The sequence below is a fragment of the Anguilla rostrata genome, chromosome 9 (genome assembly GCF_018555375.3).
Source record: "Anguilla rostrata isolate EN2019 chromosome 9, ASM1855537v3, whole genome shotgun sequence".
NCBI lineage: Eukaryota > Metazoa > Chordata > Actinopteri > Anguilliformes > Anguillidae > Anguilla > Anguilla rostrata.
In genome coordinates, this window is record NC_057941.1 from 31,883,113 (window position 1) to 31,908,717 (window position 25,605).

At 40.2% G+C, this 25,605-nt stretch overlaps 4 protein-coding genes across 4 annotated transcripts; 2 read left to right on the top strand and 2 right to left on the bottom strand.

Moving 5' to 3' along the window:
- Positions 1 to 583: 583 nt before the first annotated feature.
- Positions 584 to 2,401, top strand: LOC135263574 (cytochrome c oxidase subunit 8B, mitochondrial). The gene is made up of 2 exons (XM_064351773.1): positions 584 to 771; positions 2,027 to 2,401. Exons 1-2 carry the CDS (start codon positions 652 to 654, stop codon positions 2,120 to 2,122), a joined length of 216 nt encoding a protein of 71 aa, XP_064207843.1. The 5' UTR covers positions 584 to 651; the 3' UTR covers positions 2,123 to 2,401.
- A 687-nt stretch (positions 2,402 to 3,088) lies between these two features.
- Positions 3,089 to 10,393, top strand: LOC135263571 (ubiquitin thioesterase OTUB1-like). Its single transcript, XM_064351770.1, has 7 exons — positions 3,089 to 3,291; positions 4,301 to 4,362; positions 4,734 to 4,832; positions 5,077 to 5,195; positions 6,712 to 6,796; positions 7,425 to 7,619; positions 9,879 to 10,393. Exons 1-7 carry the CDS (start codon positions 3,246 to 3,248, stop codon positions 10,074 to 10,076), a joined length of 804 nt encoding a protein of 267 aa, XP_064207840.1. The 5' UTR covers positions 3,089 to 3,245; the 3' UTR covers positions 10,077 to 10,393.
- A 1,455-nt stretch (positions 10,394 to 11,848) lies between these two features.
- On the bottom strand, positions 11,849 to 16,707 carry LOC135263572 (ependymin-like). The gene is made up of 6 exons (XM_064351771.1): positions 16,508 to 16,707; positions 16,147 to 16,181; positions 15,664 to 15,798; positions 13,944 to 14,130; positions 12,884 to 12,971; positions 11,849 to 12,375 (listed from the first exon to the last, which is right to left on the bottom strand). Exons 1-6 carry the CDS (start codon positions 16,581 to 16,583, stop codon positions 12,234 to 12,236), a joined length of 663 nt encoding a protein of 220 aa, XP_064207841.1. The 5' UTR covers positions 16,584 to 16,707; the 3' UTR covers positions 11,849 to 12,233.
- Positions 16,708 to 19,591: 2,884 nt separating this feature from the next.
- Positions 19,592 to 24,113, bottom strand: LOC135263573 (ependymin-like). The gene is made up of 6 exons (XM_064351772.1): positions 23,936 to 24,113; positions 23,574 to 23,608; positions 23,065 to 23,199; positions 21,867 to 22,053; positions 20,882 to 20,969; positions 19,592 to 20,087 (listed from the first exon to the last, which is right to left on the bottom strand). Exons 1-6 carry the CDS (start codon positions 24,009 to 24,011, stop codon positions 19,946 to 19,948), a joined length of 663 nt encoding a protein of 220 aa, XP_064207842.1. The 5' UTR covers positions 24,012 to 24,113; the 3' UTR covers positions 19,592 to 19,945.
- Between the last annotated feature and the right edge of the window lie 1,492 nt (positions 24,114 to 25,605).

Sequence of the window (25,605 nt, forward strand, 5' to 3'; positions counted from 1 at the left end):
CATATATATACTTTTCAGTTAATTATTATTTTCTGCATTTTCTAATTAGATAAACCACCTTTGCAATTTTAGATAATTTATGAGTTTTAACAAAACGTGATGATTTTTCTGACACAGCAATGTTAGTTTTTCAATCTGGATTTGCAGAGAAATATAAATGCAAGTAAAGCTTGCGAGCTTATTTGCTTGCATTTATCATAGACCCTTTTGCGCAGCTCCTCAGTTATTCAGGATTTTATACAGCCTCGTTTTCTCCAATTATTCTGGATCTGACTGTATAGCTTGTCTTAATAATGAGCTATAGAGTGCTTGTGTTTTGTACACACCAAATATGTAAAGAAACAATGTGGTTAAATGTTTTTTTTTTTTTGTCTCGTCGATGTTCTTACCTTGAACCACAATTCCCACAATCCGTATATCCCATGATCCCGTATTCGTAAACGACATCTCCAGGCGGTGAGGTTCATATTCACGGAAAGCGCGGTCTTTTACGATTGGTTGTGATTCATGGGATTAGAAATGAGAACCAATGAGAAGAATGGATTCTGTAAATGAGTCGAACAACAACGCCACATGTGATGACCCAAGCGCTCATTGCCTTTTACCAATCGCGGACATTGGGATACATTCATTTAAGACTGAAAACCAGACATGTCCGGTGTCCTGCGTGGAATCGCTACAGCACGCTCGGCTCTGGCCTTGCGTGGACCTACCATTACTCAGCGCGCCACCCTGTCCACGAGACCGGCCAAGCAGCCCCTCGGCTCATTCGTAAGTCATTCGTGAGAAAAAGGAGTGCTTCGTTAGTTGCTTTGTGTTCTGGAAATCCTGGCTCGGGCATGTTCAGCTAGGCCTAGATAGCTAGCCAACGCGTCTAGCTGGCAGCTAGACAAAATCCTCAATTAAAGTTTTCGCTAAGAAACTAGTTTAGTTATCGGGTTCGTTAATGTCACCATACTGATAAAAAACCGAATATGGTTCTCAGTTTGTAGCTAGCTAGTTAAAAAACGATATGCTCATTTCAGGAAGGTCACTGTTTCGTAATGGAGGTCGTTAGCTCTACATGCATTGAAGCCAGCTAACTAGACTAGTTGTTTACTGTGTACAGTGATAATATTGTTATTCGCTAGGCACATTATGAATATTGGTTAGCTAACAATCTTATCAGTCTTTATAACTGTGAATAATGTTAGCCAGTCAATAAAATTGAACATTAGTTTGCTGGCTAACTTGCAAATTATAAAATAACTAGCTAAGTTCGGGGAAATTTTGGTAACCTTAGTCTAGCATCCTTCACTAAAATTAACATTGATTGTAAATGAATACTTCAGCTAACATTGAACAATGTAATGGTCATTTAGTTATGATAACTGTATTCTAGCTATAGTCTAACGCAATTTATGTTGCTGACACACGGGTTAGCTACTTAGTATTGGAAAAAGAACTTGGTGGGAGGCCTTAGCTGAGCAAGAATAACCCTGACAGTGTTATCAGTCTTGAGAACTTTAATTTTACAGTCTTGGCTACATGCATGTGCCTTTGTGATGGGTTATATATATGGCTAACAACCGATTATGAGTATTTGCGTAAGTTACCTTATCGATGGATTGTGTTGCTAGCTTGACACATTTTGTGAAATATTTACACTGTTCGGTTTTTTGTCGTCGGCAGACTCGATAGCAGTGGATAATACGTTAGTCTATGTCTGTCTATGTACTCATTTATCGCACAACCCCTCGTTCAGTATTGCAGTCCAACAAGACATCATTTTCATTTTTTACTTTGTTTTTCCATTGTAGGTAGGCTGCTATTATATAGAAGTGGCGTAAACTGATCCTTGAGGATACACCGCTTTTCTGCTTTAAAGATGACTGACAGTGATTACCTAACGTGAAAAACATATGGAAAAGTAACCTGGACCACGTACAGTGTAGACGCCAGTTTGTGTGCTGAATTTATGTTATGATGCATAGTGCCGCGCTAATTTGTTGCTGATGGTACATTTTCCTACACATTTCATACTCAGGAGACGGTGATGGGCCTGGCGATGTTTTCCCTGGCCATCCTGGGGCCTTCAGGTTGGATCCTGGCCCACATAGAATCCTACAAGAAGAAAGAATGAGAACTTACGTTTTACCCGACCTGCAGCCGCACACAGACTTGACGTCTTAACTGTCATTCCCTATTTGGGACCATCACCCCATTCAGCTTCCGGACTCCCAGTGGAACAAATCTTAATTTCCCCCTTTAGCCATCTAGCTACCTCTCCATCAACTGTTTACTTATCCCTGGTCCATTCTATGAAACCTCAACTGTGGATATACAGATGATCACTAAGTTCTTAGCTGTGTGGTGAGCATTCTGTTCCCTCTGTTACAATAAAAACGTTTTTAAAACTTTACATTTTGTTTGTCTTCCTGTAAGCTTTATCTGAATCCAGCCTTGCTCCAGAAATACTAGGTGGTTCAAATGTGACCTGTTTGGTAATGCTCAGGCATAGGCCATGGTTATTTTTCTGTTGTATTTCGATTACACTGCATGTGTTAGAAGCTAACTTTGTAGGAAGATTTTGAATTTTCGTTCATTGAATAACAGAGTAGCCTGTCATCAGCTAACAATGAGCATTTATTGACTTTATTCCCTATGTAGGGCTGTAGCTCAAGCAGCTTAGTACACTGATTAATCATAATCTTAATAGATCTAAATCGCCAACCCTCTTGTATGATGCTTTGAATGCCTTTTAGTTTTACTAGATAGTGTGTAAATATTGTTGAATAATTATTAGTGAAATTAGCGCATTTGATAACTTGGAATACTAGCTAAGCTACTAGCTGATAACTCAACAAAACAAATACCAGCAAATATACCGTATATAATACGAATTGCTGAGCCTGCTACAGTTAAATGGAAAGCCGAAACCAATGAGGTTAAAAGATGCCGAAAGACACCATGTCGTCAGGGAAAAGTGCTCTCCTATTCCATCCATGCACAGAAATATTCAGGTTCTGTGCAGATAGCAGTATTTACGCTGTCATGACGTCGGGTGTTCTAAGGTTCGGAGGACAGTCTCAACGTATTTAACGTATTTTAATACGTAATACTTAACGTTAGTACGCGGACCTAGCCGAAAGATTCTGTCCAGAATCATTCAAAATTTTTGAAAAATTAGTCAAATCTGTGCTTGACCCGGAAGCTTTCATAAATGTAGTAGTACAGTTGGGTTGGGGAACGGGGAAGAGAGTAAGATGGCGGAGGAGAAACAGCAGGAAATAACACAGCGAGATATGGAGGGTGAGTGAAGCGGCTAAATGGTTCCTTTGAACTACAACTGGGGGGCCAAGAGTAATAGGTCATATAGCCAGGCACCTACCTTGTTTAATGTCATCATGTTTGATGCTCAGATACTGGCAAAGCATCTCTAGGTAGCTGATCATGGACAACACAGCACCCATACAACAAGCTCCTGTAATGTTACTGGCCAGCTAACGTTAGCTAAAATGAAATGGATCTAGCTAATGTTATCTATGGATAACTGACTCGCTAGCTAGCCAAGTTCGCTAGCAACATTCAATTTTGCCAACGTTCCCATGTTTGTAATTTTGCTAAAACGTCTAGCACTGCCTAGTTAGCGACCATAGTTCGAATAGCTCTAGGGGATTCTTACGAAATCAGAAAACAAAGCCTCCCACACTTATTTTGCCAATGTGTCCAGTCAATTTTAGCTAATTTTGCCATTAGTTTCATCTTAAGATTCCATTCGAGTTATTAAGTAGGTTTTTACATTGAGGTAGGATCATTAACTGTAGGTAACTTGGCTAACGTCAAGTGCCTTCTGCAACCCCAGATAGAAAATGCGAGGCTGCTACATTAAAAAGCATCCGAGGTTATGAGGATAGCAAGTTTGCAAGATGACAATGTAGCTAAATCTAGTATTATTACACAGCTATATTGAAACGTACACTAGTTATATCGCTACGTTCAAGAAATGAACGGGAACCCATTTAAATGTACAAATGTGAAGTACAGAATACACTCGTTTTGTGAATGATTGCCTCGCCCCGCATAGAATAGTCTAGCTGATGTAATGTTAACTTTTCCACTGACCACTATGCATAACTGGACTGGCTAGGCTTACATGGTCAACTTGATTGTTAGGTTTCTCTCGGCCAGGGCAGCTCTGTTTCTCCATCGACGTAGGTAGGCAGTTACCCCTTTTTAGTGTAATACCTGTTTCTACTTTCATTGCCATGTTGTATAAATATGACCTCTTGCTGTGGTAAAACCCTTCCTGCTTTTTTAGGGGTGAACTGCCTCGCATACGATGAAGCTATCTTGGCACAGCAGGACAGGATCCAGCAGGAGGTAACGGCTAGTGCTCCCAGTTCCTGAGTGCCCTGAACACCAGTCACATCAGCATGGACACAGTACAGTTTCATCTTTCCAGAGTTTGATTGTTTAACTAAGTGTGATCCTCACTCTGGCATGTTCAGGTATCATCTACCTTAGAGGCTTGATTGAGATGTACTCAGTTCGTGCTGCAGTGTCCCACAATTGCCTAAAGTGGCATACGTGTTACCCCAATATGCTTATATCTGTGTGTTCTGTAACATCAGTTTGATGCTTCCGATTATTAATCTGAATTGATGTCGGTTTTTCTGTTTGTTCTACCATTGTTGTTCAGTATTAAGATGCTGAATGTATCCATGCTTGTTTGCCTTTGTGCCTGTGTTCAGATAGCCACCTCCATTCCCTTAGTGTCAGTCAGGCAGGACATTTCTATACTGAAGAGAGAGTATGCACAAGATGATACTGTATATCAGCAAAAAATAAAGGTAAGAACCCCCCCCCCACTCACGCACACACATACATAAAGTAGCAATAACTTTACCTGACTCAACATTTATTATTGGACCTTTTCCTGGTAAACTGTGCCCTGCATAGTGCTTCAGTGTACTATTTATTTATTTATTTATTTATTTATTTATTTGTTTGTGTGAGAAATGTATGGTGACATAAAGTGTAAGGAAATGGTTCACATTTAACATGTGTACACCTACTTATCTACTTCTCTCCTAGGACCTGCAGAAAAAATACTCGTATATCCGTAAGACAAGGCCAGATGGGAACTGTTTCTATAGGGCCTTCGGCTTCTCACATCTGGAGTCATTGCTGGATGACAGCAAGGAGCTGCAGAGGTGAAAGTCTCTTAATGCACTGACATAACTGCATCCCCAAATCTGGCAGTTCAGTCAGTCTCCTTCATGTGTTCTGCAGAGGGTCAACTTATTTTTGTTTTAAAGTTATTTAGAAGTAGCACTCTTGGTAAACGTAGAGCCATTGTAGGTATTCGAAAGGAACATTTGGAGGTATTCTTTCAAAATCTCCCAACATTCGTATACTCCTGTATTATATATGTTGAAAACTAACCACAGCATGATGAGAAAATAAAGCGCAGAACAGACCAGGAATAATTTTCGTATCAAAGAGATTATGTTAGGTAAAACGGAGGCGGCAAAAACGGTATAATAAAGCAAGAAAACCTGGATAAAACAGAAAATATAACACGACATAAAATAATATGAACTTATATATTTCCCTGCTTAATATGTCATTGTATGGGCAAAATGTCCTGCGGCCATTCAGATAAATCTGCTAATAACAGATATTTATTTAGCCTCAGCAAACATCTGTGTATCTGTGTTTGCTTTGGGAGAAACGGCTCTTATCTGGATCACAAGATCATTACACTGCAAGAAATAAAGAATGACCTTGATTTAAAAAATGAAGACATGGAGTTTGATTAGGAACCTCAGCAAGGGGCCTTGATCTTGCAAGCAAGACATACCTCCTGTTTTGTCCTGTGGAGAAGAAAAGCTGCAGCTCAAATTACACAAAAGCCCTACCCCCTGTTAGGCTGGAAGCATACTTGAATTTTATTGCACTACATGTGCATGAAGTGGTTGTGTCCTGAGTGACATTATTCACATACTCGTCTGCTTACCTTTTGTATGACTGGAGGTTTAAAAGGTATGTCCACTTGGGGGCAGATCAGGGCTTCTGTTCAGATGATTCCGCCATCCTTCCTGGCTTCTTACGATCTGCCACTAGGCATAAAACATATACTGCCCCTGTGGTGTACGCGGGTATTGCACCATGCTGACACTTGGTGTTAATTTTTGAGGACTTGCACAAAGAATGCTCTGAACAACCACAGGATACACGTGACAGCAATCTTGCGTGCGCGTTCATGTAATTTCTATCAAGTATGTTTCCTGCCTTACATAACCAGCACAGCTCTGCATTGTTTTTAGTGTGTCGTACCACGCATTCAAGCATTCAGTCATCGTCAAATATATGTGCACTTGCTCTGAAACATTTTACCACATTGCGCCACTTATCAAATGTTGGTGTTCCTTTAAAAATGGCACTTTCTGCTTCTGACTTGAGTACTTATTTGTAGATAAATGGTGGATAAAGACCTTGTGAGGTGCTTCTGTCATGTCCTTGGAGTGTACTTGAGTGTACAGACTCCACACTGTTGTATTATTATTTTCTATTACATATACATGATTTTTTTTTCATATGGGGCCCTCTTTAATGCACTGTGTACAATACAATGTTTAAATACTTATTGAGTAATTGGCGTTGCAGTGCAGACAGAGGGATATTGCTCATTGCACCTGTCTCTGTCTTTGTACGGTGGCTCCGCAGGTTCAAAGCAGTGGCTGCTAAAAGCAAACTTGATCTGGTGAACCAGGGCTTTACCGAGTTCACCATCGAAGACTTCCACAACACAGTGAGTCACGCGGACCTTTGCACGTAAATAACACCATTTTCACATAATTGTTCTGATTCTGACAGGAAAACTCACTGCTTTTTTAGGGACTTGAGCATATATGAGTTTAATAATAAACTAGCCTGCTCTGCAGTGTCTGCATATATGGGTTTAGTTTCCTTCCTTAAGTGCCGAAGTCCATGAAATAAAAATGCAGCTTGTAAGAAATGAAAGACCCAGGCACAACACAGTTAAATATGCATGTTACTAGCCACATTTTTATTTGGGAATTTAGGACATGAAAACATAACTAAAATAAGCTAACTTAAAATGTGGAAAAATAATAGAAGAAATAGAAGTTTCCAGCTCAAAAGTTTGTGGAGCTAATTGTACAGTTTAAATGGCAAGTCTAGACATGTTGTTTCTTAATTACTCAATTGAAACAATGAATAAATTGTTTATGAACAAAGGGAATTGCCCGAGACATAAAATAAATGGGTTTAGTGTACATATTAAGCCCTCCCAAATATAAGTTTAGACTTTTTTTTGTTTGTTTTTGCTCGAGTAAAAATGAAAGATTAATCATCCCCCCTCCCTTTTTGCCCGGGGTCCCCCCACCTCCCCCTCTCTCCCTTGGCCCCTCCTGCAGTTCATGGACCTGATAGAGCTGTGTGAGAAGCAGCCGACTCTGGCCGAGCTGCTGGGCTGCTTTAACGAGCAGAGCATGTCGGACTACGTGGTGGTGTACCTGCGGCTGCTGACGTCCGGCTACCTGCAGCGCCAGCACGCCTTCTTCCAGCACTTCATCGAGGGCGGCCGCTCCGTCAAGGAGTTCTGCCAGCAGGTGAGCTTTAGCAGGGCGCTCCGTCAAGGAGTTCTGCCAGCAGGTGAGCTTTAGCAGGGCGCTCCGTCAAAGAGTTCTGCCAGCAGGTGAGCTTTAGCAGGGCGCTCCGTCAAGGAGTTCTGCCAGCAGGTGAGCTTTAGCAGGGCGCTCCGTCAAGGAGTTCTGCCAGCAGGTGAGCTTTAGCAGGGCGCTCCGTCAAGGAGTTCTGCCAGCAGGTGAGCTTTAGCAGGGCGCTCCGTCAAGTTCTGCAGCAGGTGAGCTTTAGCAGGGCGCTCCGTCAAGGAGTTCTGCCAGCAGGTGAGCTTTAGCAGGGCGCTCCGTCAAGGAGTTCTGCCAGCAGGTGAGCTTTAGCAGGGCGCTCCGTCAAGGAGTTCTGCCAGCAGGTGAGCTTTAGCAGGCCGCTCTGTCAAGGAGTTCTGCCAGCAGGTGAGCTTTAGCAGGGCGCTCCGTCAAGGAGTTCTGCAGCAGGTGAGCTTTAGCAGGGCGCTCCGTCAAGGAGCTCTGCAGCAGGTGAGCTTTAGCAGGCCGCTTCGTCAAGGAGTTCTGCAGCAGGTGAGCTTTAGCAGGGCGCTCTGTCAAGGAGTTCTGCCAGCAGGTGAGCTTTAGCAGGGCGCTCTGTCAAGGAGTTCTGCAGCAGGTGAGCTTTAGCAGGCCGCTCTGTCAAGGAGTTCTGCAGCAGGTGAGCTTTAGCAGGGCGCTCCGTCAAGGAGTTCTGCCAGCAGGTGAGCTTTAGCAGGGCGCTCCGTCAAGGAGTTCTGCCAGCAGGTGAGCTTTAGCAGGGCGCTCCGTCAAGGAGTTCTGCAGCAGGTGAGCTTTAGCAGGCCGCTCCGTCAAGGAGTTCTGCCAGCAGGTGAGCTTTAGCAGGGCGCTCCGTCAAGGAGTTCTGCTAGCAGGTCAGCTTTAGCAGGGCGCTCCGTCAAGGAGTTCTGCCAGCAGGTGAGCTTTAGCAGGGCGCTCCGTCAAGGAGTTCTGCCAGCAGGTGAGCTTTAGCAGGGCGCTCCGTCAAGGAGTTCTGCAGCAGGTGAGCTTTAGCAGGCTGCTCCGTCAAGGAGCTCTGCAGCAGGTGAGTTTTAGCAGGGCGCTCCGTCAAGGAGTTCTGCAGCAGGTGAGCTTTAGCAGGCCGCTCCGTCAAGGAGTTCTGCCAGCAGGTGAGCTTTAGCAGGGCGCTCCGTCAAGGAGTTCTGCCAGCAGGTGAGCTTTAGCAGGGCGCTCCGTCAAGGAGTTCTGCCAGCAGGTGAGCTTTAGCAGGGCGCTCCGTCAAGGAGTTCTGCAGCAGGTGAGCTTTAGCAGGGCGCTCCGTCAAGGAGCTCTGCCAGCAGGTGAGCTTTAGCAGGGCGCTCCGTCAAGGAGTTCTGCCAGCAGGTGAGCTTTAGCAGGGCGCTCCGTCAAGGAGTTCTGCAGCAGGTGAGCTTTAGCAGGGCGCTCCGTCAAGGAGTTCTGCCAGCAGGTGAGCTTTAGCAGGGCGCTCCGTCAAGGAGTTCTGCCAGCAGGTGAGCTTTAGCAGGGCGCTCCGTCAAGGAGTTCTGCCAGCAGGTGAGCTTTAGCAGGCCGCTCTGTCAAGGAGTTCTGCCAGCAGGTGAGCTTTAGCAGGCCGCTCTGTCAAGGAGTTCTGCCAGCAGGTGAGCTTTAGCGGGCCGCTCTCCGTTCCCCCGCCTATCTGTGGCCGTGTGCCGCGGTTTGTCCACGATAACACAGACATGCACTTTTACTCAGCTTATTTCAGCAAAGAACAGGTTTGGATTTATGGGGCTCGTCACAGGTTCACAGCACAGTGAGTGCTATGTAATTTAACTCAACTGATGTGTACTGTAGACTTTCTGTAATGACATATGTAATTAATCAGCGCCTAAAACGATGGGGTCCACTGTTACAGTTAGTGCATGAAAAGTGTAGTGTATAGGTTTGTACTGAGCCCTAAAAGCCCATGGATTCATACAGTTTATTTGTTAAATTAAAAGTTAATTTTCTTTGTTGTCACTAGATCTCAAGTTATTTATGTCATTTGCAGGAAATAACAAATGTTGTTTTCCTGAGATAACAGCTTGATTTTTTTCAAGATATCATTTTATTTATTGATTTTTTAAAAAGTGAATTGCGGTTTAGGTATTCTTGTTTTGGCCATCGTTTGGCTGTGGACACATGTTGGGCAGTAGTTTGAATGGCTGCGGCTGTTGACTGCGAGCGGTTGGAGGAGACTGAGATCACGTGTCTGAGCCATTCCAGTGCCACCCAAAGCTGCTCTTCCCCATTCCCCCTTAGGAGGTGGAGCCCATGTCCAAGGAAAGCGACCACATTCACATCATCGCCCTGGCCCAGGTCTTGAACACCTCCATACTGGTGGAGTATATGGACCGGGGCGAAGGGGGTACGGTCAACCATCACGTCTTTCCAGAGGGGGGCGAGCCCCGCCTCTTCCTGCTCTACAGACCGGGCCACTACGACATCTTGTACAAATAGCCCCCCGCCTCGCCCCACGCCGCAATGCTAACGTCGCTCACGGGTTACGAGGTACTCGCTCCCTGTACGAAAAAGCGGCAGTTTGGAATTTAAAATTGGGAGGGGGAGAAAGAACGGAGGTTTCCAGGCCCCTCTGCCTGTATGCTGTGAAACTGAAATGCCAGGATGTGAGAAAAGCAGCGGCTTTAGGCGATAAGTGATGTACAGTTTTCTTTTTGTGATTGTAAATGGTGTCGACTTGCATTTTGTTGGTTTATTTCATTTTTCCTTTGTTTACACTACCTTTCATGTCTTTTATTAAAGGGATTTAAATCTTACTTGTATGAAGGAGCATTTCTCTGTGCCTGTCTCCCTGTTTTCTTTCTTTTGTTTTTGACAACAAATAGGCTTTGTAAGCTGCCTTTGAATAGGGAATGAGCCAATCAAATGAGAAGTATGAGAAAATGATTTTTGAATTTTGAAAGTGTTCCACAGGGAAAGCATTTTTCACTGTCATTTAAAAAAAGGGTTTATTTCCCTCAAGAATGGCCATTTGTAATTGTTGGGCTAGCCCATTGTTACCGGACCTGCGATAAATATAGTCTTGTATATTCATTGTGAAAAGTAAGCTATTAAAAATAAATACCATGTGAGAATAATTTTAAATATTTGAATACCTATTCCACAAAGTAATTTATTTCTGAAACTAGAGAATACCTTCTGGTAGGTAATCACAACGAACACACTACACCAAACGCAGAAAACAACAATGGCTTGGTAAACTTGGAAGTACGTCATTCATGATTTCCAAGTCGCTTAATTTAGCGCTGCACAAAAACAAAAGAAAAAAGTAGGTTGTCAGAGTGCTTGGTTTCGCTGGTGGCAATCAGTGTGTGAGCCTACACAGATGTAGTTATATTTCTACACCAACAGTACAGATATTTTGTAGCCTAATTGCAATTTAAAAATAAAGTAAAAAAATTGAAAGTGTATCTGCACTGTATTGATGTTAGCCTACTCAATAAATATAAGAAAATGAGCAATTATGTTTTCATAATTCTCAATACCATTAGATACAGCCAGTTCTCATCAATTAGGTTATAGTTTTCTTCTTTACTTCTGGAACAGACTTGAAGCGGGTTCCCTTGAGTGCAGACTTGAATTTAGGGGAAAGTACTTGACCACCCTCCCTATTCACCTAATCTAGCACTATAAACCTTTTTTTATTTTCCCTAAAATCAAGTGAAGAAGAAAACAACGGAGTTTCTGAGATAACCAACGGAAGCAGACCTACTGCACTACTTTGGTCAGTGGAAGACCAGAATGCAGCGGTGTGTAGTTGCAGAAGGGGAATATATTGAAGGGGAAAGGAATTGAAATGAAAAACTGAAATATTCTTGAATTACAGCATTAGTCTCATTATTTAATAGCGGCACCTCGTATATTGGTTGTGTGCTAATTACCAGATCCAATATTTTGTAAAGAATACAAAATAGACAACTTAAGATTTCTATTGATATTATTAATGAATATACAGAACTCTGGTTGCTCTGATGCCGAACATATCATTATGATATTAGCAGTGTAGCATAAGGGTTAAGAAACTGACATTGATGATGATTTAGATGACCTTAGGTAGGACACTGCTGTTTTACCCTTGAGTAAGGTACTTCACCAGCATTACTTCAATATATATCCAGCTGTATAAATTGATACTGTGCTATCACTAAATGCTTGTAATGTAATGCAAAATCAGCAATGTAAAGGTCCCACCAGCAAAAAAGAAGAAGACATTTTAAGTTATTTACATTCTCTTTTTACTTACAACGACCAAGAGAATTATTTCAAAATGAGTCCCTTCAGGGTAATTAAGATATATAGGTATATTAAGTATAGGTTCATACTCAAAAGCAACAAATTAGTCATCCCTCAAGCTAAGAGTATCATGTGTTGTAAGTTGTCTTATATTCATTAGACTGCAGAAAGTGCAAGTTTTTATCATTATTAATAATAATCAATAGTCTCCATCATTTTTGTCAAGATTAAAATAATCAACAAAGAATTAAATTCTCTTATTAATCAAATGTGCAAGGCAGCACTTATTCAGTGCAATATATTGACTTTGAAATGATTGTTAAAAACATGTAGAGGCACTTTAATTTAGGCCATAGTTTTCTCTTAGTGGTCATCCTTTTTTAGAAGAGCTTCAAAGAAGTCAGTCACCACCTCTTCTCCCTCGTCCACTGGCTTTGTTTTGTCACAGAATTTGGGAGGAATGAATTCCTGAGGGTCCTCAATCCCGACCACGAGGTCGAAGAAGCTGGGGACAAACAGATATTATCGAACCTGTGAGCCGTCTGCAGAATCACACGCCACGCCCATTTGCCACTCAAGAACAAATAATATTTCGATGCGACAGTTCAGTTCTATCAAGTTGCATGAAAATTATTATTTTATTTTTTTTATATAAGAATTTCAGCCAGTCTTATGGAGCAAATAAAAGACTTATAGCTTCACTTTCAGTCATGGCTCTATGGCGCTAGTTCTTAAGTGATAATGATGGCTAGCAAATATAATCAATTTACACACTGTACTCTGAATATTGGTACCAGCCATGTTTAACTTTTAAACTTCATCCAAACACTTTTTTTTGCTTTTCAGGGAGCTGCAGAACTACATAATTTATGATGGACAAAATAAACACTTCACCAATGTGCCATAGCATTAATATTGAAAAGCCTCTATCCTTCCAAAACGAATCTTTCCAAAACACAGGTATGTAATGTCATAGTGCTCTCTAAAGCATGTGCACATGCACTGCCACTCACCTTGAAAGAATCCAGCCGGTCTGATCAGTGTGGTACAGACTCGTGATGGGAAGGCACCCAAACTCAGTGAACGTCATGGAGTACTTTGCTAAAGGGAGAGTCACAGCATGAGACTGCAGTTTGAGCTCCACAACACATTCTCATTATACATCCGCATTACCACAGCAGAGACACCATGATGCTGTTCACGGTCACATGACTCTGCACACTCCTCATGTCAATCTGCTGACGCCAGGCAAGGCCTCCTGGGAAAATTAAATTGCTGCCGGAAGGGATGTAGGTAAGCCAGTAGGGGGTATACCCTTCCTTTGGAGCAAGTAGGAGGATCAATTCCCCTGGTTTTGGGATGTATTTATAAAAGAACAGCTTCATTCAATTTGATAGGTCCTCAAGCCATTGATTTGCACTATTGATTACATAGTTAACACACCTCACCTGGTCCCTTGAGTTTAAATCAGTTGCTGAATTTTAGGTAAAAAAAAAAGAATACACCAGAACCCATGGGCCTCCTGGACAGGGACTGTTGACCCCTGTATCAGCTGATAGTCTGCATGGGTTTTATATATGCATGGCACATATGTATATTGTGATTTAAATGCACAACACTGTTGTGTACAAAAGTCTGTGCTTTAGTTCATTTGGAAACTAGAGAGTATAAACCTGAAAACAGTAATACTAATTGAGATTAAAACAGGGCTAGGTTAATCGTGCGAAGTGCTTAAGGAAATGCAGTCTCTTAATCAAAATGACCGGTTATTATGAATGCTGCCACATTACATCAGTACAACAGGTTTAACAAGTGACACAGCAGCAATCTCTTTCAGTCACCCTGGAAAAAAGGTAATGCGCTGCAGAGTAATGCAATGACTGGCACAATGAAGGAAGAGCCTAACCCATAGAACAATGAATGTGAGAAATAGAAAGATAACACAGAGACAAGCGGGGAAAATCCAAATAAAACATGAACTCTGTTCTCCCACTCCCTCCCTTCCTGTTCCTCATTTTTTCCTCTTTTCATTTATGGCTTTTTGCTCCGTATTAATCATATTGTCTCCTTTACCCTGCTGTTCAGGAATATCTCCAATCCAATTATTGACCAGCAGCCCCTGTCCGGGACGAGAGGAGCTTCCAATGATGACCTGGGCCTGGAGCGTGGCATTTTGGGGGATTTCTGAAGGCTGAAAGCGCACTTTCAGGGCCCTCTTCTTACAGGTGTGGTTCCGGTAGGATATTTCATACATCACGCGCTGTGAGGAGAATGGGAGAGGGAAAAAAAAGAGTTCTGTACTGCCACAAATGCAATGTACATGCAAGTACAATACAACGAATAGGCATCGTGCTGTGCCAGTTACCACTTAACATGGTACACTATATGCTTTAACCATGCTGACGGTAGCCATTTTGCGCCAGGATTCTCAGCACATGTTCAAATATACTATGAATACTCCAACCAGGGTGGGTGGTGGATGACAGGGGGACATTGCATAATATTGCACAGTTAAACTTGCCCACCCCCAATAATTGGACAGAAAAAAATATGTTCACCACAGAAATGTATTTTGATAGTCATGCTGGGAGTGGGAGTGCAGTCAACAAGTCACCAGTCATGTGAGAGTTGAGGGCAGAGCTAGCTAGCAGTCACAATGCCTGGAATGCCATGTCAGTGTCCTCTCCCTATCTGGGCATCAGTGACTCTGTGTTGCGGAGCCATCTTCGAGGTAGCTGATCTGGTTTATGATGTTTTTTTGTTTTGTTTTGTTTTTAGCAGCTAAAGCTAACTAACTTTAACTTCAACTCAGGTGAAGTTGTTAAACCATTCCTCTCGCCCGAACTTCTTCTGATTTTGTTGACTACCCAATAATTATACTAAATATGTGAATGCAATTTCAGCATAATAAGACATGTAAGCTAGTGCACATTTGTTATGTAAGCATTTAGTCATATGTCTGCAAACAAAGGATTTGTGTTGTATTCAATTCATGCATTTCAACAATAAGGGTTAATCAAAAAGATTAAACATAATACTTTCATTCTAGTGCTCTCAAGGTTGAGTAATGTTAGCCTATTACTAGGAGGTATCTCGCATACATACAGAAAAATAAAGGAAAAACAAAGCCATCTCTTGCAGGTGAGAATTGATGAGGATAGCATGTGTCTGCATCTTTAATACTCATAACTGGCTCCGGTGGAACCAATTAACTTTTCCACTAACTATAATACTTACTGAGGAGGTGGGTAGGGGTAGGGGCTGGGGAGCAAATGTCCCCCCCCCCCCCCCAATATCAAACTCATTCCTACACCCCTGATTCCAACTACCTTTCTGAAAAGAGTCATGTGACAATCACGTGATCACCTCACATGTGAAGACTCCACATGTGAACTATAAAAATAACACTACTTATAAGATGAGAGTCGAAAAAGGTATGTTTTTTCACATGAGAAAATTTGAATCCACGTAATTTTATGTCACGTTTTGTTTTCGCACATGTAAATTGTTGTTCACATGTGAAAAAAACCAATCACATGTTTGTGAACATACGCAATTCACATGTGAAGATACAAATTTCACATGACTTCATGTGACCAGTTTTCATGTGGAAATATTTGTTCATGTGAAAAAAAGCCAGTCATTGAAAATTTCCAGTTCACGTGCGACATTTTCTTTTCACATGTGAGTATTTTAATTATGATAAATTGTGATTTTCACATGTAAAAAGGGAAATTTCACATGTGATTTCTTCATAAGGGTAAGCTCTACTACCTATCTGTCATCTGCTTACCTCTCGGAAGAGCATCAGGACATCTTCATGGAATGGGTGGTCATGGTCTACCCCTTGTGCTCTGACTCTTATCCTCTGCCCCCAAGCGTCATAGCTAAATCTCTCGTAAATAAACAGCTGCCCTTTTGGATACATCTGAAAGACACGGGGGAAGGGAGAGAGAAAGAGAGACAGAGAGAGAGAGGTGGTAATGAGTTTATGTTCATTTACTATGCAATATATGTCGCAACAGTGTAAATACAATTATTCTCTTTATTTCGTATTATACTATTATGTTTATTGTTGATTTTGCTTAAAAGTTGTGCAACAAATTGATGTCATGACAGACTTTTGCCTACAATATAAACATTGGTTCAGAATTTAATTATTTTTTCTGCACTAAGGAAGAGAAAAGTTTTCTGGCAGCTGAATGGAGATTTATTACAGTCAAAGTATCCTGTAGTTATGTTAATCAATAAACCAATAAGCCAACCAAACACTCACCACGCTGGCACGTCCAACCATAAGAGGTGGAGACTCTAAAAGTTGTGCATCAGAGAAGTTTTGGATGGAAGATTAAAATTATTCAGAACAAAAGGAACAGTTTAGGCAATATAAACGACTTAGATAAATCACATATTCCCAGCACATACAATCATTTAATTAATTTAAATAATAGTCTGTTAATTCTTAGTTATATTGTTAAATACTCAACATCATTCATTATAACTGATGTCATACTGACACAAATTAAACAGTTTAATATACTTTGTCAGCATAATTTGGTATTGAAGTCCAGTAATCCTACAAAGCTAAGTAAACAATCGTTCTCTTTTTTTCTCCTTCTCTCTCTCTATTTTCTTACTGCAAGGATGAGGTTTTTGAGCCACGGCAGTCACAGCCAGGAGAAGGCAGACAGAGAAGGATATCAGGAGGTGCATGTTGCCTTCAGGATAGAAGCAGACCAAGTCCTTCAGGAGAAACAGTCAGTGCTTTAGCAGAACCTTGATTGTGACGCTGTTTTAAATATCAGAGCACTCAGCCACTTCCTCATGCTCACCATAGAACCAGCCCACCTTATCATACGCACCGCCTTTTTTATTTAAACGTCATTCAGCGCTATAGCAACCAGGAGGCAATGTGATCCAACATGTCATGTGTTGCGCTCCTTCTTAAGGAGGACTGAACATGAATTTTTTTAAAACATAAAATTAAAATATAAAAGTGGAAAAAAAGGTACACAAATACACACAGATACAGTGTTCTAATCAATGCCTGTCATTTTTGTATCTATCAGAATTGTTCTATGCATACTACAAAAGGAGATTCCCAATACAGATTCAGAGGTTTACCCCACTAAAAACAACCTGAAACGTTGCTACTGACAAACAGACAGACAGACAGACAGACAGACAGACAGAGAAAAATAGCTGGGGCAGGATTACTGAATTAGCCAGATAAGTGCACTGAGTGAAACCCAGAACCTTCCCAAAACTGGAATATGGACTGAAGTAATAAGAGCTGTTCTGGGTATTACAGTTTTTCTCAAATGTTTACACACTAAAACTGGAACTATGCACACAATGCTGAAAACTTGAAGCTCATGTGTCAACAACAAAGAATATTTCTGCAAAACTCTAAGCACAAATCCTTTGTTTTCACTCAAATAGCAATTCTATATCACATTTTTGCACAACTCTACAAACAAAATCTCATCATTTAGCACAATTTTACTAATCAAGCCTTGTTTGTTCACATGGAGAACACTGGCCTTCAAATGCCAAACTCTATGTACCAATTGGTCTCACTCATGCCACACCTGCTCAAACTCAATTGGCTAAACTTTTCAATTATCTGTCAGAGCATAAAAGAGACCTCAGGTGACCTCTATTGTGTTGGAAAACAATGGAGCAACACGCAGCACAGAGAGGTGGAGGTGGAGGTGGAGGTGGAGGTGCTAATATTTCAAATGAAATATGTGCAACTTTGGTTGATCACATATTTGTTTTTTGTTTTTTTTTACAGCAGGGCTACAAACTAAAAATTTTTTATTTTTGCAGTCTGCTGAACAAAGATTTATTTTAGAGTAACAAATAAAGATTTGCTTTGTTACCTTTTTGAATTTGTTCATTGATTTCATATATGATAACAGATCATTACATCCATTGTCCAGACGGACACAGTCTAAGCATGTTCTAGTTTTGAGAAGACACAAATGTTATCTATTTTGGCAAAACTCATAATTGCACTGATAAGGAAAATGAAAAAACACTTCTAACAATGTTCAGTATGACTCTTGATGGAACCTGGGCTGTGAGTGCAGCCCAACTGGACCTCATTGGCAGGACAATGCAGTAAATGTGCATTGTATCATACACAATAACAACAACACTCAAAGTGATAACAGTTCACACACTTTGCTGTACTGTACTGAATTAGAATTAGGTTTACCTAGCAAATGCACTATTTATATGATGATATATTTACTGTATTGTATCATGACAACAGTCTTTATATTTACTGTAAAATTGCAGTCTATTTTGGGACCCCTAAAAAAGAAAACTAAAACTTCAAAAAAGGAGAAAAAATAAGCAATTTTTACACAATTTTATAACTTGAATATGTAACATGACCTCATGAGGCCAAAACATATATACAGTATTTTGATGGTTGTGTTTTTAAATTTATCGCACCAGTGTGAAATCAATGCTCTATAAGACCTATTCATATGAGGTCTGTGTGAATCATTTTGATGGAAAAAGTCAGTTTTGAGAAGAGAGAACATTGTTTTGAATCCATGAATGCACTTTGCAAGAGATTTTTGTAGTTTTGGCAAAAGGTTAACTGTTGCTGTGCTTTGTGTGTAGAGCTTTGAGAAATTGAGCTATAGTTTCAGAAAACGTGTTTAACAATTGAGAAAAACTGTAATTCCAGCGGAGAGAGAGCGGTAAAGCATGATTCTGCCATTGTCGCTGGCAGCGGTACGAATTTGCGAGTACTGCGCTGTTTGTACATGCTACGCGGCAAAATGCTGTTGGTGTAAATCTGCCGTTACAGTGGGAATACAAAAGAAAAGTGGGGAAAAAACCCCTTTAAAGTAAGCAGCAAGATGTGAAAAAAGGAAACCCCCCAAAAAACACTCAAAATGGCGGAGAAAGGAAAAAAGTCAACGATGTGAAGAAATCTCACAAGTTAGTATAGGAGTAATTGTTAAATGATGTACTTTCAACAAGCATTGCTATGCTGAGTAAACAAAAAAAATCTCCATTGTGGTGACAGACTATGGAGCACTCAATTTATATACAAAAACACTACAGAATATAATATTTTACAGTATACTATTTTATACTATAAAATAGTATAGAGGTGTGGTGAATCTGATTCTTCTAAACGTCCGGATCCTAAATCAGGCGAGTTACACATTGCGGTGTTATCATACACATTTTTGCCGGGGTATACAGTAATTATTACATGGACAGCAAAAATTTGGGTCATTTGAATATAAGGCTAAACAAAATTCCATGCTAATATTTTTCTCCTGCAAAAGGCAAGTATTGTTAAGTCAGTAAAAGTGGGGTGAAATAGGATCCTCTGATTTCTAATATATGAATGATTTGGATGCCATCTTTGCCTGATTTTGAGCCAGGAAAACCCTGATATGGTAACTTTTATGTCCCTTCACCAGAGCCTAAGCCATCATTTTTTACACAGCTTCATACAACTTTAATCTAAAAAGCAACATCCCTCAACTCCAAATGTAAAAGAAGACTAATTGACGAAAGTATTGCATGGCATATTGTTATTTATTGTTTTATCTCTCCTTGCAGTCATTCCAAATTGCATTGTGACTGACATCATCCCTGTTCTGTTGCCTGTGGAAAGCCACTTCGGTGGCCTGTGGCAGGCGTGTTTGCCACACACTCAAAATGAAAAGGATATTGAAAAAGTATTGCATGCATGTTGTTATTTATTGTTTGTTCTTACAGTAGTACCTATTTGCATTTTTCACATTTGTACATAATTGTAAACCATTTTAGAAAAATACAAAAAACGTGTGGGTTATCTTCTTATGTACAGCAACTGAGAAGATTCAGGGTAATTATAAAATACAGGTTCATACTCAAAGGCAAGAAAGTAGTCATCCCTCAAAAAGTTGTCTTATAATCAGTAGTTTCCCAAATAAACAAATAATTAAATTCTGAATCAACTGCCAAAGGTAGGGCATATTCAGTGCAACATATTGACTTTGAATCCATAGTTAAAAGACATGCAGAGGCACTTTAACTTAGGCCATAGTTGTCTCCTATTGATCATCCTTTCTTAGAAGGGCTTCAAAGAAGTCAGTCACCACCTCTTCTCCCTCATCCACTGGCTTTGTCGTGTCACAGAAATCGGGAGGAATGAAGTCCTGAGGGTCCTCAATCCCGATCACGAGGTTGAAGAAACTGGGGACGAACAGATATTATCGAACCTGTGAGCCATCTGCAGAATCACACGCACACCCATTTGGCCACTCAAGAACAAATGATAATATTTTGGTGCTGCCTTTCCTTTCTGCCAAGTTGCATGAAAACAAAAAAGAATTGAATAGAACAAATTCAGCCACTCTTGGAGAGCAAATGAAGCAGTAAAAATCACTTGTGGCTGCACACCTTCATCAGGGCGCTGTTGACAAAAACAGACACAACGGTTCACCTGCTTCCCTCTGCTACTCAGAGTGCTATGCAGCATCTGTCCTTGTGGATACACCGTTCTTTGCACATTAACGTGCAGGTTAGGCTACGCGGGGGGCAATTGCAGGGCGTCTGCTGCAAAAGAGCATGTGTGTTCAGTCAACCTACCCTGTATAAATAAAGGTTAATAAATAAATATATTGCTGTACCTGTTTATTTATTTATTTATTTATTTATTTTGGGGGGGGGGGGTTGGGTTGTGGCTGCCCATTCAGTCATGGCTCTAAAGCTCTATGGCATTAGTTCTTAAGTGACTAATGACAAATGCAATCAATTTACTTTTGCAAATGCAATCTCAGTTTACGCAGGTGTACTCTGAATATCGGTACGACCAATCCTTAATCCTTAAACTTAATACTAAGACATTTTTTGCTTTTCAGGTGGCTGCAGAACTGCTTATTTTTTGATGAATAGCATTAATGGCTCACTAATGTGCCGCAGCACACACAGGTCTTGTGCAGTAGCCGAAAGCTCTCTAAAGCATGTGCGCACACACTGCCGCTCACCTTGTGAAAATCCAGCCGTACTGCTCACTGGTGTACAGGGTCGAGACGGGAAGGCACCCAAACTCCGTGAACGTCATGTAGAAATTTGCTAGAGGGGGGAGCCGTAGCGTGAGACTGCAGTTTGAGCTCCACAACACATTCTCATTATACATCCGCATTATCACAACAGAGACACCACGATGCTGTTCACCAGGCCACCCATTACACTCCGCTTGTCATTGTGCCCAAGCCTGGCAGGGTTGTGCATGGTTCGTACACAGATGTAAGGTCTCATGGGAAAATTAAATCACTTCTGGAAAGGATGTTGGTGTGCCAGTAGGGGGTATGCTTTCTTTGGACCAAGCAGCAGGGTTAATTTAATTTGGGGATGTTTTTCTTCAAGAGCTGCTCAGTTTAAATTGATAGGTACTCAAACCTGTGTTTGTGCTGTTGATTACATAGTTAACACACCGCACCTGGTCCCTTCAGTCTAAATTGGTCGCTGAATTTAAGCTAAAAAAAAAAAGAATACACCAGACCCCGTGGCTCTACTGGGCCAGAACTGTGTTAGCTGATAGCCTGCAGGGACTTTATATATGGTATATGTACAGCACATATGTATATTGTCGATGAAATGCACAATGCAGTTGTGTTGCAATATGAGGTTTCGTGCATTACTTAATTTGGCCACTAGACATCATAAACCTGAAAGTAATGCTGTTAACATCAAAACACGGCAAACAAGGTAAACTGAAGTGTTCAAGAGAATGCAGTCCCTTAATCAAAATGACCAGTTATAGTAAATTCTGATATGTTACAACTGTACAATGCTTCAGGGCCTTATACCTAGAACAATGGCTGAGAGAAGTAGAAAGATGACACAGAGACAAGCGGAGACAATCCAAATAAAAACATGAACTCCCTGGCCCTCTCCTTCCCTGCTCCTCATTTTTTTTCTCTTCTTTATTTTTATGGCTTTTTTCTCCTTATGTATTGTCTCCTTTACCTTGCTTTTCAGGAATTTCTCCCACCCAATTATTGACCAGCAGCCCCTGTCCAGGACCAGAGGAGCTTCCAATGATGATCTGGGCCTGGAGCGTGGCATTATGGGGGACTTCCATTGGCTGAAAGCGCACTTTCAGGGCCCTCTTCTTGCAGGTTTGGTTTCTGTAGGATATGTGATACACCACACCCTGTGAGGAGAATGGGAGAGACAAAAAGAATACTACACCGGTACAAATGCAATGTAAGTTGAAGTGCAATACATTGAAAGGCCTAGTGCTGTTCCAGTTGCCACTGAACATAGTATACTATGTGCTTTAACCATTGAAAAATGACATTGAATTGCTATACAGTTTCAGTGAGTGTAAGTATGGCAAGTACAACATAAAATGTGATTATTTTACCATGCATTTTTTCTTCATTGTTAAGAAAAATATCCAATGCTCACATTTAACAATTCAGTCCCATTTCCCTACATTTTTGATGTTTGAATTGACTGGTGTAAATGTTAAATGTGCCATCCCAAAATTATATATAAGGTAAATAATAAAATATTTATAAACATTTAGTTAAATATTTTGTACATTTCGTTGAATGTCCATACATTACATTTAATGTATGAACATTCAACAAAATGTATGAAATATTTAACTAAATATTTATATGTATAAAACATTTACTAAATGTATGAAACATTTAGCTAAATATTTAGCTACATGAATGAAACCTTTAGCTAAATGTACAAAACATTTTTAAATGTATGAAACATTTAGTTAAATGTTTTGTGCATTTAACTCAATGTTTTATGCATTTAGTTAAGTATTTAAAAATGAACAAAATGAACTAAATTATACATTTAGCAAAATATTTAGCTAAATGTTTTATATATTCAGGTGAATATTTAGCTAAATGTTTCATCCACTGAGCTAAATGCTTCATATATTTAGTAAATATTTCATACATCTAGCTAAATGTTTTATACATTTAGTTTAAATGTTCGTACATTTAGCTAAATGATTATACATTAAGCTGTGTTAAAAACCACTAAATAATTAAATAATAAAACATTTAACTTTTGTATAATTTTGGGATAGCACACGCAACATTTACACCTGTCATTTCAAAAAAGGGATATTTTGGTTAAATGTGGGGAAAATGGCATGGTAAATTAACTATCTACTATCTATCTATCATCTGCTTACCTCTCGGAATAGCATGAGGATATCTTCGTAGAATGATTGGTTATGGTTCGTTCCTTCTGCCCAGACCCTTATCCTCTGCCCCAAACCATCATAGGAAAATCTTTCATACACATACAGCTGCCCTTTGGGGTAAATCTGAGAAAGAGAGAGAGAGAGAGAGAGAGAGAGAGAGAGAGAGAGAGAGAGAGAGAGATGTGGGAATTAGTTCATTTTCATTTACTATACCATATACAAATGCATAGCACTGTTGTTAATACAGTAATTATCTTCGTATCATCTACAGTGTACTTTTCTATTGTTTTTAATGTTTGATTATGCTTAAAAAATGTGCAACTATTTTAAGTCATGATAGCATTCTGCCCATAGTATAACCATTAGTTCAGAATTACATTTTTCTTTCTGCATTGAGGGGAGAGAAATGTGTTGTGGCAGCTGAGTGGAGATTTATTACAGTCTAAGTAGCCCAAATTATGTTAATCATTAATCTGGTATACCAACCAAACACTCACCATGCTCAAGCGTCCAACCATTAAAGGGGGGGATTCTAAAAGTTGTGTATCAGAGTTGTTTTAGATGGAAGATCATGAAAATCATTCAGAACAAAATGAAGACGTTAGGCAATATAAATAACTTATTACATTTACATTTTTCCAGCACATACAATCATTGAATTAAATAAATTAATGGCGGTAATGCTTAATCATATTGTTGAATATTCAACATCATTCATTACAAAACTGATGCTTTGCAGATACAAATTAATTTGTTAAAAACTTTGTCAGAATAATTTGCTATTAAAGCCCAGCAATCCTACAAAGATAAGAAAACAATCTAAGTTTTTTTCTCTCTCTCCCTCTCTTCATTTTCTTACTGCAAGGATGAGGTTTTTGAGCCACGGCAGTCACAGCCAGGAGAAGGCAGACAGAGAAGGATATCAGGAGGTGCATGTTGCCTGCAGGATAGAAGTAGACCAAGTCCTTCAGGAGAAACAATGCTTTAGCAGAACTGTGATTGTGACTCAGTTTTAAATGTCAGAGCACTAAGTCACTTCCTCATACGCACCATAGAGCCAGCCCAACCACATGATCTGACATCCTGACATGTGTTGCCTCTCTTAAGGAGGACTGGACTTGATTTTATTTTGAACTTAAAATGTGAATTAAATTAAAAAAGAATAATGAACATATGCATACAAAAAATGATGCAGTAAATGCAATATACATAAATATGGATGCAGATAAATATTATAATACGTAGCTGCCATTTTGTGTGCCTATCAGACTTTTTCTGTGCATACTGCAGACTTAGTTGCCATATACAAATTCAAAGCCTTCCCCCTGTAAAAACAACCTGTAACCAGAGCTTAAAATGTGATTTAAAAAAACCCAAAAATGAACATATGCATACAAAAATAATGCAGTAAATGCAACATACATAAATATGGATGCAGATAAATATTATAATACATAGCTGCCATTTTGTGTGTCTATCAGACTTTTTCTGTGCATACTGCAGACTTAGTTGCCATATACAAATTCAAAGTCTTCCCCCTGTAAAAACAACCTGTAACATAGCAACCTTTTTCTTTTATTTTAAATGACAAACAAACTGTGCTTCCTACAGGCATGAAGGATTAATGGCTGAGCCTGCAGGCTGTTCCTCAGAGATCTGGAGCACAAGCTGGTGGTGTGATCTCAGGCAGAGACTGAACCTGCTCTGGAACAGGAACAGAGCTGGTCATGTGATCAGGTGGCAACACTGCCGTCCTTTTTAAGGTGCAAGTTCTGGTCATATGACATCAATGAGACAGAAAACGCACTGGCTGTTCATTTACCACTGGCGGGGATACGCGTAAACTATATACATATATATACATATATATCATTTTAAAGCATATTTTAGCACATATGAAAAATGTTCAATATGATGATGAGGATGACAGGCCATGTGTGTTTGTATGTTTTGGGGGGGAGAGGAATGGGGAGCTGAGGGTGGAATGTCAGATGACAATTGAACAGCAAAACTGCACAGTCACTGTGTTTACCTGCCGTCAGTCAGGAGGTATAGGAATTGAGAAATGGAGGAGATCTACAGTACTGACAGGTGTACCATATACCTTCCCCTTATCTCAGTCTCTGTATAGAGGTCATCTGTCGTTCTTACAAGCAAGTCAAACAGGAATTCACCCTGTTCTTTTACTCCGCGTGACTTATTTATATTGTGCTCAACAATGGCAGTAAAAGTCTTAGGACTTAAGAGCCCATAGTTTTGCCATAGCTCTCACAAAATGGCAGTCAGTTGATAGCAGAGTATCGTGCACACATCTCAATGGAGAGGAGAACACATGGACCGGGCTCCTTCTCATTGAGATTTGACTTGGCATCGATATGTTCTGCATGAATCCAGTTAAGCCTTCACCGCATGCCCAGTCCAAAGATTCATAATTTATCTGCTTGACCTAAATTACTCCACTTCTGGATCTCCAGTTGTTTAACATTGATAAAATGTAAACTGAACGTATAGTGTAAGGTTTATGGGCTA

Bases quoted from the DNA above. Each gene is read 5' to 3' on its own strand.
- LOC135263574 (XM_064351773.1), top strand. From the start codon at position 652: ATGTCCGGTGTCCTGCGTGGAATCGCTACAGCACGCTCGGCTCTGGCC. The intron at 772-2,026 runs GTAAGTCATTCG...TTTCATACTCAG, and splicing joins AGCAGCCCCTCGGCTCATTC to GAGACGGTGATGGGCCTGGC.
- LOC135263572 (XM_064351771.1), bottom strand. From the start codon at position 16,583: ATGCACCTCCTGATATCCTTCTCTGTCTGCCTTCTCCTGGCTGTGACT. The intron at 15,799-16,146 runs GTGAGTGTTTGG...CGTGTCTTTCAG, and splicing joins TGGTTGGACGTGCCAGCGTG to ATGTATCCAAAAGGGCAGCT. The intron at 12,376-12,883 runs GTGAGTGGCAGT...GTTTGTCCCCAG, and splicing joins ACCGGCTGGATTCTTTCAAG to CTTCTTCGACCTCGTGGTCG.
- LOC135263571 (XM_064351770.1), top strand. From the start codon at position 3,246: ATGGCGGAGGAGAAACAGCAGGAAATAACACAGCGAGATATGGAGG. The intron at 5,196-6,711 runs GTGAAAGTCTCT...GTGGCTCCGCAG, and splicing joins GACAGCAAGGAGCTGCAGAG to GTTCAAAGCAGTGGCTGCTA. The intron at 7,620-9,878 runs GTGAGCTTTAGC...ATTCCCCCTTAG, and splicing joins TCAAGGAGTTCTGCCAGCAG to GAGGTGGAGCCCATGTCCAA.
- LOC135263573 (XM_064351772.1), bottom strand. From the start codon at position 24,011: ATGCACCTCCTGATATCCTTCTCTGTCTGCCTTCTCCTGGCTGTGACT. The intron at 23,200-23,573 runs GTGAGTGTTTGG...TCTCTTTCTCAG, and splicing joins TGGTTGGACGCTTGAGCATG to ATTTACCCCAAAGGGCAGCT. The intron at 20,970-21,866 runs GTAAAGGAGACA...TCCCCCCTCTAG, and splicing joins AGAAATTCCTGAAAAGCAAG to CAAATTTCTACATGACGTTC.